Source organism: Schistocerca americana, chromosome 1 (genome assembly GCF_021461395.2).
Source record: "Schistocerca americana isolate TAMUIC-IGC-003095 chromosome 1, iqSchAmer2.1, whole genome shotgun sequence".
Lineage (NCBI taxonomy): Eukaryota > Metazoa > Arthropoda > Insecta > Orthoptera > Acrididae > Schistocerca > Schistocerca americana.
The window spans coordinates 1,234,178,600-1,234,195,507 of NC_060119.1; the positions used below are offsets into that span (position 1 = coordinate 1,234,178,600).

Sequence of the window (16,908 nt, forward strand, 5' to 3'; positions counted from 1 at the left end):
GTAAATGAGCAACGTCTCTAAATCAAGTGTTCAAGACACTCTCCACAACGTTTCGAAGGAGAAAAAAGTGTGTATTCCAAGTTTGTCCTGCACAGCCTTGACTTCCGAACATGAACAACGACAACAACGCTTGGACGTCTGCTACAACTTGGTGAAAAACAAAATGCGGAATATTCTTTTCCGGAAAAAATCATCGCCTGTGATGAGACTTGGTGCTACTAATACGGCCTGTAAGAAAACGACAAAGTGCAGAAATTCATACGAAGGGTCAACGCTTTGACTAAGTAACCGAAATTCAAGCTAACATGATGCTACGGTTGAACTACATCGCAAAGAAAGATTTTTCTGACACTTTCACACGGTTGTATGAACGTTCTGTGCGTTGTACTCTACTCAGCTGGGACGGATGGTGGCACGGGGGGTGGGGGTGGGGGGTGGGGGGGTGGGGGGGGGGAGGGGCTTATGTAGCACATCTGAAGCTTTAAAATCGCCGTGTTAACTTTTCTCAATTTTTTTTCTTAAACCAGTCTCAAAACTTTTTGGACTAATAGGATGGATTGGATCTATGTAATTGAAAAATTATTTGCACACAGGTCTGAAGTAATTACCTAGTATAAAATATTGTGGTACGTAATTAGAGGTAGGTTCAAATGGCTCTGAGCACTATGGGACTTAACTTCTGAGGTCATCAGTCCCCTAGAACTTGGAACTACTTAAACCTAACCAACCGAAGGACATCACACACATCCATGCCCGAGGCAGGAATCGAACATGCGACCGTAGCGGTCGCGCGGTTCCAGACTGTAGCGCCTAGAACCGCTCGGCCACTGCGGCCGGCTAATTAGAGGAAAAGGCGAACGACGTGTTTCCTCAGATGCAGCATTGGTGCAAGACCAACAAGCTGATTATAGCTGTTCATAAAACTACATACATACTTTTGAATGGAAGACTTTCTCTTGCCAGAAATCCTTCCCTGAGGCTTGACGGAATACCTCTAAAACGCAGCACTGTTTGTAGTTACTTACGCATTCTTCTAGAGAGAAAAGAAACTTTCTATAAAACGTAAACTCTGTTACTTAGAAAGCGGGCAAAATTATGCATAAGATTCTCCTTGTAGGCACTGCGGACTATAAATTACCGTTGCATATGATGCGGTCATAACACGAAAGTATCTTCAACGCCACTGTGGGCTTCGCTACCAGCGTCTGGACGCATCATCTTCGACTAGGCTGTTACAAAACAATACTGAGACAAATTCACCGAAGCGTCCTTCTGAGGCTCACCTGTGCCGTTTTCACTACACCTGTCGCGGGTTTACAGGCGGTTCTCTGGATATGTCCAACAGATATCGCGTTATGTTACAGGGCAGCGCTGTATCGGTTGGAAGGTGAGCAATACGCTCGTGTATACGAGGTCACAGGAACTCATATTACTGATAAAAGACTGTACGAACCTGGACGTTAGATGAATGGCAGTCTGACTGGTGCACTAGGAACACTGCAAGGCGTATTTATAGCATGTTCCCAAACAGGAACAGGCTCAAACTGCGCGACATTGCCCCTACTCGAGGTACGGTGCATATATTAACACTTCATAATCCATATCCGAAACATCTGCATCTAGTGGGATGTAGTAACACACTCACCTGTGAATGTGGACAGGAAGGTTCCGCTGATCATGTCGTTCTCAGATGCCCTCTTCTTCACGTAGAGAGAGACTGCGGACAATTAGACTGTGCCCAGAATGAGATTTTCACTCTGCAGCGGAGTGTGCGCTGATACGAAACTTCCTGGCAAATTGAAACTGTGTGCCCGACCGAGACTCGAACTCGGGACCTTTGCCTTTCGCGGGCAAGTGCTCTACCATCTGAGCTACCGAAGCACGACTCACGCCCGGTACTCACAGCTTTACTTCTGCCAGTATCTCGTCTCCTACTTTCCAAACTTTACAGAAGCTCTTCTGCGAACCTAGCAGAACTAGCACTCCTGAAAGAAAGGATATAGCGGAGACATGGCTTAACCACAGCCTGAGGGATGTTTCCAGAATGAGATTTTCACTCCGCAGCGGAGTGTGCGCTGATATGGAACTTCCTGGCAGATTAAAACTGTGTTCCCGACCGAGACTCGAACTCGGAACCTTTGCCTTTCGCGCGCACTTGCCCGCGAAAGGCAAAGGTCCCGAGTTCGAGGTGGGTCGGGCACACGGTTTTAATCTGCCAGGAAGTTTCAATTAGACTGTGATCTACAAACAATTTTTAGTGTCCAAAACTTGTGGACAACAGTCAATATGACAAAATTGTGCAAATGGCTCTGAGCACTATGGGACTTAAAATCTGAGGTCATCAGTCCCCTACAACTTAGAACTACTTCAACCTAACTAATCTAAGGACATCACACACATCCATGCCCGAGGCAGGACTCGAACGTGCGACCGTAGCGCTCGCGCGGTTACAGACTGAATCGCCTAGAACAGCTCGGCCACAGCGGCTGGCTCAATATGACAGCACATCGAATATCTACAAGGTAACAGCTTAACTTTCAGTGTATTCTCAATACGAAAAAGAAAAAATTGAAATAAAAAAAAACAAGAAGAAAGAATGCTATGACCACCAACACAGGTATGCGTAGACTCGAGGATTGCCGAGGCACGCACCTACCAGCGTGGGTGTTGTAGAATAATGCAGCGACAATAAGCTTAGAAGTACTATAAATGTAGTCAATCGGTTAACCTCAAGCCATTTCGGTGCTGCCAGTAAAATATTTAGAAATGTAAGATGGAAGTTATTCACTAGGAATTTGAGTTAATTCTTTTTATTTTATTTTATTTTTTTTTTTTTTTTACGTTGGTGCTTATTTTTCAAGTGTTCTGTTTTATTTTCAGATTAATATTACCAGTGGTTCTGTTACCATGATGAAACATTGTAACTCCCCATCATTATTGAATATATACGACTTGTGTAGAGTTTCCAGGTAACAGGTCTAAAATTCGTTGAAATAAACTTAACTGAAATGAAGAAAATGGTCTACAACTAGATTCCTATAAATTGAAGTAACGTGGTTCGGTTTCCACGTTAAACTGCAGCTCCCCTTTGTCCGGTAAAATAACTGGATTTGGTTAGGGACACGTAAGTCGCCGAAATGACGTTCAAATGGAAGAGTTGAACCATGCTGTCGGGCCACACGAATTTATTACCAGTTTAGATCAGTGGTTTCCCACTTGAAGGTAACTAAACCCATGAGTGGTGAAATGTAGTTTTCTGAGAGGTAAAAACAAAAGTGTTCGACTGTGTTTCTGTCACGAAATTAAATTATTTTCGAAAGATCACTACTATTTTACTGTTTCGGAAGACTGTAATAGTGAATAGGTAAGCTATCAATAATTAACTTCTTCTTCAAATATTCTTATGAGGATTACAGCTCACGAACAACTTCCCCATATAATCTATCCACTAAACACGTACGTTGCACCAGGCATCTATGACAGTAAAATTGAGACATATACATCACATATGTTTAAATATATCAAGGAAACGCCTTCTCGGAGTTGTAGGTGATTCCCACATTGACCACAAATTCAGCTCCCAACAATAAACAATCTAATTGACAGCACAAACAACACTAACTATGTAATAGCTACTACACTGGTAGAGCGCCCACATAGTAATATTATTATTATTATTATTGGCAGCAGCGATCAGATACAAAACAGTGACTGCTTAAGGTCATCCAGTTTAAGTAAGGAGTCCAGCAATCAAGTGATTTACAAACAGTAACATAGTGCACATGTTTTAATTTGGTTGATTCTTGATTGTGATCCTACCTGTGGGTGTAGCAATACTGTGCACACGAGGGTGTTTTTTAACAAGCGTCTCTCGATATAGTTAGCTTTCTTTTCTGAGAAGTAGATTTAGGTAACACTCGCAACGCACTGAAATACTTTCTCGTACCAAGTTCACTTGGGTGCTAATCTTGATTATGATGGTGTGAGGAAGGGGGGGGGGGGGAGGACTAGTTGATATCTGACTGATCTCAGTAGTAATTGTCTCAGAAAGGTTGAAAACGGGTTCTAGATGAATCAAGCAGTGGAGCCTAAAGCAGTTCTACCAACATCCACAAAATTACAAACAGCGGGAACCAGTACTGCGGCTGAGCTTTCCCCTGTCTCTGTATCTCTCTGTTGCCCTTCGATACGTCCGAAAAATTGGAAATTTGTGGTAAGTTCTTATGGGACCAAACTGCTGAGGTCATCGGTCCCTAAACTTACACACTACTTAATCTAACTTACGCCAAGGACAAAACACGGACACCCATGCCCGAGAGAGGACTCAAACCTCCGATGGGGGGAGCCGTGCGAACCGTGACAATGCGCCCTAGGCCGCGCCGTCCGTAATCGTCGTTCAATATTGATAAATTATTGTTTCTGGCTATGTCAATTCCATCCATTGTAGTAAAGGCATACTACGTTTATATATGTCTCCCTCAAGTGCACTAGAACACGTTAACATCAAATGTCACAACCTAGCATGAGTAACATGCTCAGTTGAAATGCATGTCCGGAAAATGAGCAACGCACAAGCAAAGTAACTAGGTCCTTAATCGTGGTACACACCGAGATCATAGATTTACCACTGTCCAAACAGTGATATTTTTCATCATCGACAATGAACACCATGGGCAGCAGTACATACGCGCGGCACGACAATCACCTCCACTCGCTTCTTCTTGCTTCTGACCCTTTGTTGATGCCTTCACTTCCGATGTAATTCGACATCGCCCATACAACTCACATCTCATAACGCTTTCGAAGATTCTGTTTACATCGATTTACAGTTTTATTCTAAATAACAATTTCACGTTACTTTATTCATAGAAAATTAATTCAAATATAATGTTAACAAAAAAGAAAGTATACAACATCAGAATAACTGAAAATCGCAATCACACTCATAACAACTACATTAGGTTAACAGAAACATAAATATACTAGGAATTAAATTTACAAAACTCATTCCGAAATAACCTTTTCCTTGTATGATGAAAGTAAAGCAGGAAAGAAGTAAAAGGAAATACAGCAAAAAAATTGTATATCAGCCTATAACTTTATCTTCATAAGGTCTCATTCTGCTCTCTATCCCTGAACTGTGCAATATGAATTTTCAGCGAAGCCAAACGTTCTGGGTGGAGTTGTAAAACTACCGTAGGGTACTGTGGACTGTCCCACGTAAGTGTTGACTACAGTAGCTTAGGAGTAACCTTGGTCAGTTAAAATCGTAATCGCGTTACCTGCACGTTATGTGTGTTGAATACCTATCGGGCTTTACCTCATATCGATCTTTTTTTTTTTGCGTATGTGGTCAGTGTCTTGCTAGATCCCCTAGAAACTGGAAGCGGTCAACCGTCTTGGAAATGAATGCGGATACATAATGGCCGTGTAATCTATGGAACGTTAATATTCCACATAGTTATGCCCCCGTTTGTTACTTAAAAGTAAGAAGTATTTGTAACAAAATTGAAATTGTCAATGTTTAATTCAGGTTTCTCTCGAAAAGTGTTGATTTATAACGTGAACTAGAGGAATGTTGCAGAAAAAATTCAAGTTTATCACATAGCGCTGGAAAACGTTGTTTTCACCCCAGAACAGATAGAGTTCAAAAATACTGGAAAACAAAAACATGTCACATATCTCTTCAGTACTCCATCGAGCTTATATAAAACATGTTTCTGTTATTCATAAACAACTTGCGCGTTTATCAATAATAAAAAGAAACTTTTACATTTGATCGTGGTGAAAAACGTTTTACTGCGTACAAAATAATAGCCATTATATAGATTTCTTTTATTTTTGTGCATGGAAAACGTACTTGCATCAAAAGTAATTGCTCTAATTGCATAAAAGCGCAGGAATTACACGATGAACTAATTTTTATTACTTTTAAAACGCAGTTATGCTCCATAAGGATATAAAACACACAATGGACTAAAACTGAATGATGTGCAACTCAAATTACTCGCAAAAGAAACAAAACAAAAAAAAGAGAAATCGTCGTTTCCGAGTTCTTCCCTTACACATTAATTTTTCTTTCCTGTTCATTGCCAGTAATACTATAGGTAATCCTACCATTCAGTACGTCATTTATGTGCCGTACAAAAACTATCGCACCGTCGTTTTGGCAGAGCGCAACTCCAGTTGTGGGTGTGCCTACAAATGTAGAAGGACGTGAAGAACTTGAGTTTCTGACTTCATAACTTTGTTGAATGTTATTTCATTAATATGTCAAAGACGGTTTCGGAAATATTGTATTTTGACTTTCTTTCTTGTTTTCCTATGAGGAATCCGCCTCCAAAATCCGTAAATGTATTTCTCATAAACGTGCGTGCGTCCGTGCGTGCATCCATGTGAGCAAAGCGAGTGATATGCTTTCGGATTCACATGTTAAGCTGATTCTTATCCGATAACACATCAACTCGTTCATCATTACCGACGTCTCGAAGTTACATCGCTAGGCAAAGAGCTATTAATTAAATCTGATCCTCGACTACTGGATCCGTGGCTCTGAAGCTTAACTGCGCTTTGTACACATCATGAGTGTATCAACAGACGGCTACCCACGTCCCAGGACCAGTAAAACGGATACGCGGAGGCACAAAGGTCGCTAGGCAACGCGTGTACACGACGCATGTGGCATGTTGACCAATGAGCATTAGACTGCGGCAAGGTAACACATCACTCTGTCACATAAGGAGCAAAACTGACGTTTCAGATCTGGCTATTTCCTAAATACGAGGATAGTCTTTTAAGTTTTTACAAAAACAGTGAAAGAAAAACTTGTTCCCGTACAAACCGTTTTATAGTTTCTCGAAAAATTACCCTCAGCAATTTACATCTTTTGCATGCTTTCGAAATAATTCTAAAAACATTTTTCCGCGGTAATGTGTGTACCTCACAGACACAGTTCTGTAAGGATTCAACAGCTTCTCGAGGTGATGAAAGTAGTTTTGCACACATAATTTCTTCGTGAAATGTTCTCTGGATGCCAACTGAGTGGCAGCGTCATCTTAGTGAAACTGATGCGCCATGAACATTGATGTACAGGATCGAAGAGCAGTTAATGTTGAATAATATACTATAGTTTGTTTGGGAGAAGTCGTTCAAGAAATCAGTAAATACAGTAGAAAGTGCCACATCATCCTTCATCATGACAGTGATATAAGTCATATAAGTTATTTGACGGAGAAATACGTCGAATTAATGACTCATTGTCAGCATTCCTTCGATTCAGAGTTAGTCTCCAGTCATTGAAGGACGAGACAGGACCTCATACTGACAGTAGTAGCCGAGTGGCAGTTTCGCATGTGGCAACGTTTCAACACGTCTCCGGTTCATCATCTTCAGGCGAAGGTTTTCATCAATTAAACTCTCCTAGAAAGCCTGTATTCCCATATAAAGGGTGATAATTATCGAACTATATGATATAAAATCATCATAACTTCTGGACGGTTGGCGTCAGGACGTTCAAACTGCACAGTTCGCCGCGGGGCATGATGGAAATTAGTATGCGCATGCATGGTTTGGTTTAGCGACGAAGCCCACTTTTGTTTGGATGGATTCGACAATATGCAAAATTGGCGCGTTTGGGGGGACTGAGAATCCGCATTTCACGATCGATCAGTGTCTTCACCCTCAACAGATGATTGTGTGGTGTGCAATGTCCAGTCACGGAATAGTCGATGCGCTATTCCTTGATGGCACAGTGACTACCGAATGGTAAGTGAAAGTTTTGGAAGATGATTTCATCCTAATTATCCAAAGTGACCCTGATTTCGACAAGATGTGGTTCATGCAGGACTGAGCTCGACCCCATCGAAGCAGGAGAGTGTTTGATGTCCTGGAGGAGCACTTTGGGACCGCATTCTCGCTCTGGAGTACTCAGAGACCACTGGCGTGGGCCACGATTGGCCGCCATATTCTCCGGATTTGAACACATGTGACTCCTTTTTGTGTGGCTATATTAAAGACAAGGTGTACAGCAGTTACGCCAAAATCATTGCTGATCTGAAAACAGCCTTTCAGGAGCTCATCGACAGCATAGATGTTCCGCCACTTCAGCGGGTCATGCAGAATTTCGCTATTCTTCTGCGCCACATCATCGCCGATGATGGCAAGCATGCGGAACATGACATAACCTAAATTAGAATATCTGTAGTGACGTTTACATGTTCAACAAAGTGTGTGAACGCCGTAGTTTGTAACTAATTTACGTTTTTTCATATAGTTCAATAATTGTCACCCTCTATAAACAATTTTGTCTAACATAAGGAAACAAACGAATCCATTAAGATCTAACTCAGGTGAATACGGGAAATGAGACATTAATTCGATGAATTTCTGCATCAGATAACCTGTGTTTGATGTGTCGTGTGCGTTACTGGTAGTGTCAGGAAGAGTGTTGTGACGTTTTTTTGTAGTATTTCAGATTTAATCAATAATATGTCCCAATAGAATTGTTCTTTGTTACTAAATATTAATTGTTCTTGGATGCTGTACATCAGTGTTCACAACATGTCCAGTGCAACCACAGAAACAAACGATCATTTTCTTGGAAATACTTCGTGAACGAACCACTTTCTTCATCTTGGAACACACAGGTACATACTTGCAGCTTAGTTTGCGATTCGCACGCACATATTAAAATTTCATCTTCTGTGCCACGTAAACGAATATTGCATTCCGTCGGTCGTATTTTTTTTTTTAGTTTTCTTACACGAACTGACACGAGCACGTTTCTAAGCTTTGGTCAAACTGTGCGTTTCCATTGAGAATCAACATTTTTTTGCAGGTAAATATTCACGCAGCGTCGAATACACTACAGACTTCGATATGCCTGTCAAATGCCGATGCCCTTCAATCACGCTGTGCACAGCGATGATTTTTTTTAGCAATAAACGATTTTTGTCGGCCTACATGGAATTCATCGCTGGTGTGAGCAAGACTACGACGAAATTATGGAACCCAGCAGCAAACAGCCTTTCCTGAAGGTAACTGATAGCCAAAAGTTGAACGAACGGATACGAAGGATGTTGTTGTTGAGTTGGTCCTTTATGAGAATCGTTAAAAGCGCGAGTGGCTGTAAAGAGAGCAATGCTTGAAACCTTCAAAGACAACCCAAAGAAATTCTGGTCGAATGCAAAGTTTGTTGGTGGTACCAGAGTTAACCTCCAGTCATTCACGTACGAGACAGGAACTGAACTGACAGTAGCAAAGCAAAAGAGAAAAGCTTAACTTCGTTTTCAAATATTCTTTTACAAAGGAAAACCAGCATTACTGCACCAATTTAATAATCGTACCACTGAAAAGATGAGTGATATAGATATTAGTGCCAGTTGCATTGAGAAACAACTGAAATCACTGAACTTGAACAAAGAGCCAGAGCCCGATGCAATCCCTATCACATTCAATATCCAATTTGCGACTGAGTTAGTGCCTCTGTTAACTGTAATCTATCATAGATACCTCGAACAAAACACCGAGTGCAGTACTTGGAAGAAAGCACGAATCACACTCGCCTACAAGAAGGATAATAGATGTGATCCACAAAGCTACCGTCCAGTATCCTTGAGATCCAAGTGTTACAGCATCTTATAACATATTGTGAGCTAAAATATAGTGAGGCACCTCGAACATAATAACCTCCTCCTTGCCAACCAGCATGGATTTCGAAAACTTCAGTCATATGAAAACCATTTCGCACTTACACTGAAAACCATGGATCAGGGCAGTAAGGTAGACGCAGCATTTCTCGATTTCCGAAAATAATTTGACTCAGCAGAACACCTGTGCTTGTCATCACTGGTACGATCCTAATGGGTATCAAGGCAAATTTGTGACCGGACTGAGGATTTTTCGGTAGGGAAGACGTAGCAAGTTATCTTGGACGGTAAGTAATCGACAGATGACGTAACTTCGGGTGTACCTCAAAGTATCTGTCGCGACAGTAACGCAGTATCCTTTGTTTCCAGGTCCTCCAGTGGTGGAACCCTTCAACTTTCCGGTCAACGTGCGAGAGGGAGCCAGGGCGCAGGTGACGTGTAGCGTTTCGTCTGGGGACCTTCCGATTCGATTCTCATGGCTCAAAGACAACGCGCCGATCCCAAAGGATCTTCAGGTACTTATGCTGTATGTTTCTTCTAATAAGTTGTTAATTTAAATATCGTTACCGTTAAAATTATTTATTTACCGTAGACTACAAAGGACTTACGAAACATTGGCTCTTCAGAGACACACAAAAAACATAGTACTAAACACGTTTTTGGTTTTACCAGTTCCAGAGATTCCGCTGCACTTGCACAAGAAAATTATAAAAACTCACATTGCACAAATATTACAATACACTTCGTATTTTCCTTTTCAGTGATAACGAAGTTTAGCACACTGATAGCATCTTTTCATGGTGATTGCAACCGAAGTTGCATTAAGGTATGCTTGTTTATTTTTAAACAGTTATCTTCTGCGCGAATGAGTGATTCGTTGGAGATGTCGTCGTCGTTACACTCATGATGTTGTGAACAAAGCGTCGCTGAATTCGAAGGTCAGTTCAGGATAAGCTTGTCGGATTTGGTAGAGTATGACATCAAACATACTCTCTTTGAAAGAGTTCCATAGCTGTTTGGATTCGAAGAGTTACATGTTGTTAGAGTTATGGCAATTTTTTTCAGCTGAGACAACTAGTGTTAATTCCCAGTGGTTGTCGTTTTCCAGTATTCCTAAGCGTTGGCACGCTTCTCTGTACGTCTGTCATAGGTAATCGTCAACGGTCTTGAGATTCGTAAAACTTATTGGTACCCATAATTCGTGTAGTAACACCGCGGTTGTTCGTTGTCTTTGCCTATTTTAAATACTGCCATGTCACTGCCATTGTTCACATACTTACAGACATATTTGATGTATTTCACTGAAATCTAGTATTCTACCTTTATGTATGCTTGGAACATTTTGGAAAGTAGTGTGCTATATGGTACTACTCATTGATTACCTACTTCCAGTTTGTCGCTCCCTCGTATTTGTATTTTTGCTGTGAAGTCACCGTTTTTGGGTGATCGCCTTCCATATTTGGAATAGCCATCAACTCCGGTTTGTATGACGACCACTTACGATTTTTGGTATTTTGTGTACATATTCCATCACTCATACATGGCGAATTGAGGTTTAATGGCCCGCATGGCCCGTGAATCATGATTACTATGTCGTACAGTTCGAGATCTTCTTGTGGACTGGGTGATGATTTTGTCGACATCCATGGTATGAATTCTGTCGTGTAGGCATATGAGATTGTGCGAGTGAGGCAGTTCTCGTTTTTGCCATTCCGATGTTTGCACCCAGCGTCTAACAGTTCGAAAGATGTGGTATTTTGAGACGACTTCAATAAATCTGGCAGAAACTCGGGCTATTTGATCGTGTCGATGCATAGGAGCTTGTCCGTATCTTAGTTGTTCTTTGATTTCTCCTCACGACGAGTAGCATGTGAATGTTATGGAGAAGTTAGGTCGTCCATATTTTGTTATGTAGGTCGTGGCATCATGAGTGTATTCGAGCATGTGCCTCGGTCTTACTATGTATGATGAGGGTAAGATTATCATTGTTCCAATGTCGTCAATTTTTCCGTGATTTATGATTGCGTCCCGAAGGTGGATGTATTATTTCGCGCGTAGTTTCTTCTGATTCGTAAAGCATCCGTTCCGCTTCTGTTTCTGCACACATATCTACCAGGAATTGTTCGAATAAAAGGCGAGTCTTGAGAACGTGATTCTACGTTTTATTGTTTCTGATCATTAAGCGGTACGCGTAGAACTCTTTGGAAATGACATTTTGTTTGTTTCTACGCCTCTTTTAGGTTGAAATTGTTACACATTAAAATGATATTCCACCTCTCCGTGTGAAAATATTAATGGATGTCAGAAGGCATGTAATGAGAGAAAATATGGAGAAAGGAGGAGTTGCCATATATGTCAAAAGTTATCATTGTGCAAAAAGTATAGAAACAAAAAAGTTTTGTGTAGAGAAACGTATAGAAGCATGTGCCTGTGAGCTTAAGTTAAATAAAGGCACATTTATAATTGTAACTGTATGTAGGTCCCCATCAGGAAATTTTCATCTATTTCTGAAAAATTTGGACTCCTTGTTGTGCTATCTGTCAGACAGGGGGAAGCAAATTATTATTTGTGGGGACTTAAATGTAGATTCTCTGAAAGAGGGTAATAGGAAAAATGACCTTGAAGCATTACTCGGTTCTTTCAATTTGACACCCGTTATTGATTTTCCTACTCGGGTGGTAAAAGATAGCAGCTCACTGATTGATAACTTCTTTATAGACCAAGATAAGTTTAACCAGATAAATGCTCAGCCTGTTGAGAATCGTCTTTCTGATCATGGTGCACAGCTAGTTACATTAGAAGATGCTAGGCTGTTAATGGAAGGGGCCATACCTATGCAACTTGATACAATTGAAATCTCACCCACTTCTCCCTCTGAAATTAGGAAAATAATAAACTTGCTTAAAAGCAAAAACTCACATGGAATTGATGGCATTTCCAGCTAAATACTAAAAGCTTGTTCTCAACAGATAAGTAAGATTCTCAGCCACCTGTGTAATAGCTCTCTGGAACAGGGCATTTTCCCTGATAGACTGAAATATGCTATTGTTATACCTTTGCATAAAAAGGGGGATAGATCTGATGTCAACAATTACCGTCCAATCTCCCTTCTAACAGCTTTATCCAAAATTTTTGAGAAAGTAATGTATTCAAGAGTAGCTTCACATATCTGTAAAAATGAAGTACTAACAAAATGTCAGTTTGGTTTCCAGAAAGGTTTTCCAACAGAAAATGCCATATATGCTTTCACCAATCAAATTTTGAATGATCTGAATAACCGAACACCACCCACTGGGATTTTTTGTGATCTCTCAAAGGCTTTTGATTGTGTAAATCATGAAATTCTGCTAGACAAGCTCAAGTATTGTGGTATGAGTGGGACAGTGCACAAATGGTTTAATTCGAACCTAACTGAAAGAGTGCAGAAAATTGAAATAAGTAGTTCTCATAACATGCAAAGATCAGCACATTCCTCAAACTGGGGAACTATCAAGAATGGGGTTCCACAAGGGTCAGTCTTGGGTCCTTTGTTGTTCTTAATATATATTAATGACTTGCCATTCTATATTCATGAAGAGGCAAAGTTAGTTCTCTTTGCTGATGATACAAATATAGTAATCACACCTGACAAACAAGAATTAACTGATGAAATTGTCAATACTGTCTTTCAGAAAATTACTAAGTGGTTCCTTGTCAACGGACTCTCACTGAATTTTGATAAGACACAGTACATACAGTTCTGGACAGTGAATGGTATGACGCCATTAATAAATATAGACCTTAATCAGAAGCATATAGCTAAGGTAGATATTCCAAATTTTTAGGTGTGTCCATTGATGAGAGATTAAATTGGAAGAAACACATTGATGATCTGCTGAAACGTTTGAGTTCAGCTACTTATGCAATAAGGGTCATTGCAAATTTTGGTGATAAACATCTTAGTAAAATAGCTTACTACGCCTATTTTCACTCATTGCTTTCATATGGCATCATATTTTGGGGTAATTCATCACTGAGGAATAAAGTATTTATTGCACAAAAGCGTGTAATCAGAATAATAGCTGGAGTCCACCCAAGATCATCCTGCAGACATTTATTTAAGGATCTAGGGATATTCACAGTAGCTTCTCAGTATATATATTCTCTTATGAAATTTGTTATTAACAACCAAACCCAATTCAAAAGTAATAGCAGTGTGCATAACTACAATACTAGGAGAAAGGATGATCTTCACTATTCAAGATTAAATCTAACTTTGGCACAGAAAGGGGTGAATTATACTGGCACTAAAGTCTTTGGTCACTTACCAAATAGTAACCAAAGTCTGACAAATAACCAACAAGTGTTTAAGAAGAAATTAAAAGAATCTCTGAATGACAACTCCTTCTACTCCATAGAGGAATTTTTAGATATAAATTAAGAAAAAAAAGAAAAAAACAAAAAAATATTAAAAAATAAAAAATAAAAAACACAAAAAATAAAAAAGTTGCTATATTAACTTAAGTATGTTGTTAAATTAATTTAATTATGTCATGTATTGGAAAATTTGACTCGTTCCACATCATTACAAAATATCGTATTCATGATCCATGGAACTTGTATTAATCTAATCTAATATGAAAGGCGTGACTCTCCAGTGCATCGTGGGCCTCTTTTTCATTGTACAATCATGTCATGGTTGTGTTTTCATTGTCCACAACTACGATGGCGACTTCGTCTATCCGAGGTGCTTTAAATTGCCATTCATGTTCTCCATGTGGTCTTTTGCAGAAATTTATGGTCTTCGTTGTGTAGTGGTAGTAATGTTCCCATGTTGTGATAGTTTTGTCCTTGGATGAAAAAAGCATAACAGATTTCACCTCTGTTAGTGTTGATCGAAGTGAAAGAGAAAGAAGTAATTAGGAAGCGGGCATTGTACGTTTTTTCACATTTTGAAGGGGTTTTGATTCTGGAGTTCTCCCGGTCATGTAATGAAGAAAAACACCGCGACTCTGTGCACAGCGCTTCCGACAACATAGCCCTAGCAAACGAGTCCTGGGTGTTGATCCTCTCATAAAAACATTAAAGAATAGAGAACTGAAAATTAGTTCATCTAACTAATAAAATTAACGATTAATCCAAAATTAACCCTACTTTATTATAATAATCTTTATCACCACACATGTGGACTTGAACTATTGGCAGAATGTTGTTGAGGTCGATAAAGCAGAGAGAACACGAAGTCTAACACTTACAAACATTGATCAAACCTAAACTAACAATTGATGGACTTGGCAAAGTCTATGTGGAATATGTAAAGGAGAATGTCCATAATCTCGTAAGTCATCATGAGAAGACAAGATCGCATTGGAAGCACACAATTAATAACTTTCACTCCCCGCTTGCCTATGCTGCAAGTTCTCACCATAGTTCTCATACTGGGAAGTGGGAAGCTATGAGCGATATGACTGACTACCCATAGCTACACATCTGTGGCTGGATGTTGTAACGTCCCCCAGAATGAAACTGTCTTCCATTCCGCCGTCGAAAAAGAAGTGTGTCTTTCTCCCAAGCTGAAGACCCGAACATGACTGTCACCAAAGGACAACTTTTGCGAAGTACCAGTAATTCTCCTTTGCCAATGAAAAGGCTCCACTAAACGCTGGTCAGTGATATTATTTTTACAGCTAACTAACTCCCCATCTGAGAAAAGCTTTATGAAGTTAGCCAGTCCCCTGTCTTCCTTTGTATACCGTTCTTAAACAATTTAGGGCCAATCTCCCACTCTCCAGTTAAGCCTTTGCTACAGCCAGCACCCTGATCTCCCGTGCATGATATTCTCAGAAGTTGCCGTCCTGTCTCCCAGTATCTGCGTGTTTTTTAAGTGAAACTATTCAATTTGCATGGCGCCGGGATGTTGGCAAATCGGCCTTTCAAAGAGAAGAAAGAATCTCTAAACGAAACACAACTGCATCCCTTCCCGTGAGACAACAGAAATCTGTCACTGCGACTGGCCTTCCACTTCACTGCCTTTCAGGAAGCTGCCAGTCGGACGAAAAAAAGGTAAGGACTGTGGTTTGACCGCATGGGTCGACTTGTAAAATGGCAATATTCTACACAGGCCCAGACTGTCGTCTCGGCTCATTATTCGACTTCGTTCCTTAATTAATTCAAAATTCATTGGAGGTACGTTGCGTCTATGCAACTAACTGAAGGCAGTTTCTTTATTGTCATACGTGTTTCGCTTCTTTTATTTGTGAAGAATCTTCACGAAAAAAAGAAGTGAAACGCGTATGGCAATAAACGAACTGCCTTCAATTACTTGCATAGACGGAACACATCTCCACGAACAGGAAAAATTGTTTAAGAGAGTGTCAAAGAATAAGAACATGCACAGAATGTGGTTGTAACTCGCTCCTAGAGATCCAAATGATGCTGTAGCATACTTCTCTACATAATACATCAACGATTTGGTTCATAAAAACAAAATTTAAAAAAAACGGCCTTTTAGAGAGCGTGTGGCGAGTGGAGATATAGAAGTTCCTTGTATTTTATAACATGCATCTGATGAATCAAAATGTTTCATATATGGTGGTATACTCTAGAAATATTGTGGTGGGAATCTTTCATCTCTGTCTACTGTTGTTAAGTATTCGATCGCAGATAAATACTTGTGACAAGCTAAATAAAGTATAAAGACGATTGCTGCTAGTTTCATTCACAGTAATTTACGTTGTTCTCTTAGATTCCTGTCTGACCACACACTCGGAAATCGTTACGTTACAAATTCTGGATGTAAATAAATCACACTGAACCGAACGAGAGATTCAAATGGCTCTGAGCACTATGGTCATCAGTCCCCTAGAACTTAGAACTACTTAAACCTAACTAACCTAAGGACATCACACAACACCCAGTCATCACGAGGCAGACAAAATCCCTGACCCCGCCGGGAATCGAACCCGGGAACCCGGGCGTGGGAAGCGAGAACGCTACCGCACGACCACGAGCTGCGGACAACCGAACGAGAGGGCCATACCGAAGTCCAAAACCTCTCGGTATAGTTGTCGAAAAATAGGCAGGAGGACCGATCGGTAACAGGTCTCAGGAACTTACAGAATAGTAACCTCGGATTAAGAACCGAAAATGACGTCACTACCGAGTCTAACCTACTGCACCGATCAGTATGAACGATACAACTAGGGCCCCTGTCATTATACCGCACAGGCCACACCAGTGGAAAAAGTCTGTGGTTGCTGTCAGCCAGGTGCCTGGGTTGACA

The 16,908-nt window shown here is 40.5% G+C and overlaps 1 protein-coding gene across 1 annotated transcript in view; it reads left to right on the forward strand.

Annotated features, from left to right (window-relative positions):
- LOC124598389 (Down syndrome cell adhesion molecule-like protein Dscam2) overlaps positions 1–16,908 on the forward strand; it is a 449,350-nt gene that overhangs the window by 249,565 nt on the left and 182,877 nt on the right. Inside the window, exon 11 of the mRNA XM_047135997.1 lies at positions 10,017–10,162. Within this exon, the coding sequence (XP_046991953.1) occupies positions 10,017–10,162 (146 nt within the window). The remainder of the gene's footprint in view (positions 1–10,016; positions 10,163–16,908) is intronic.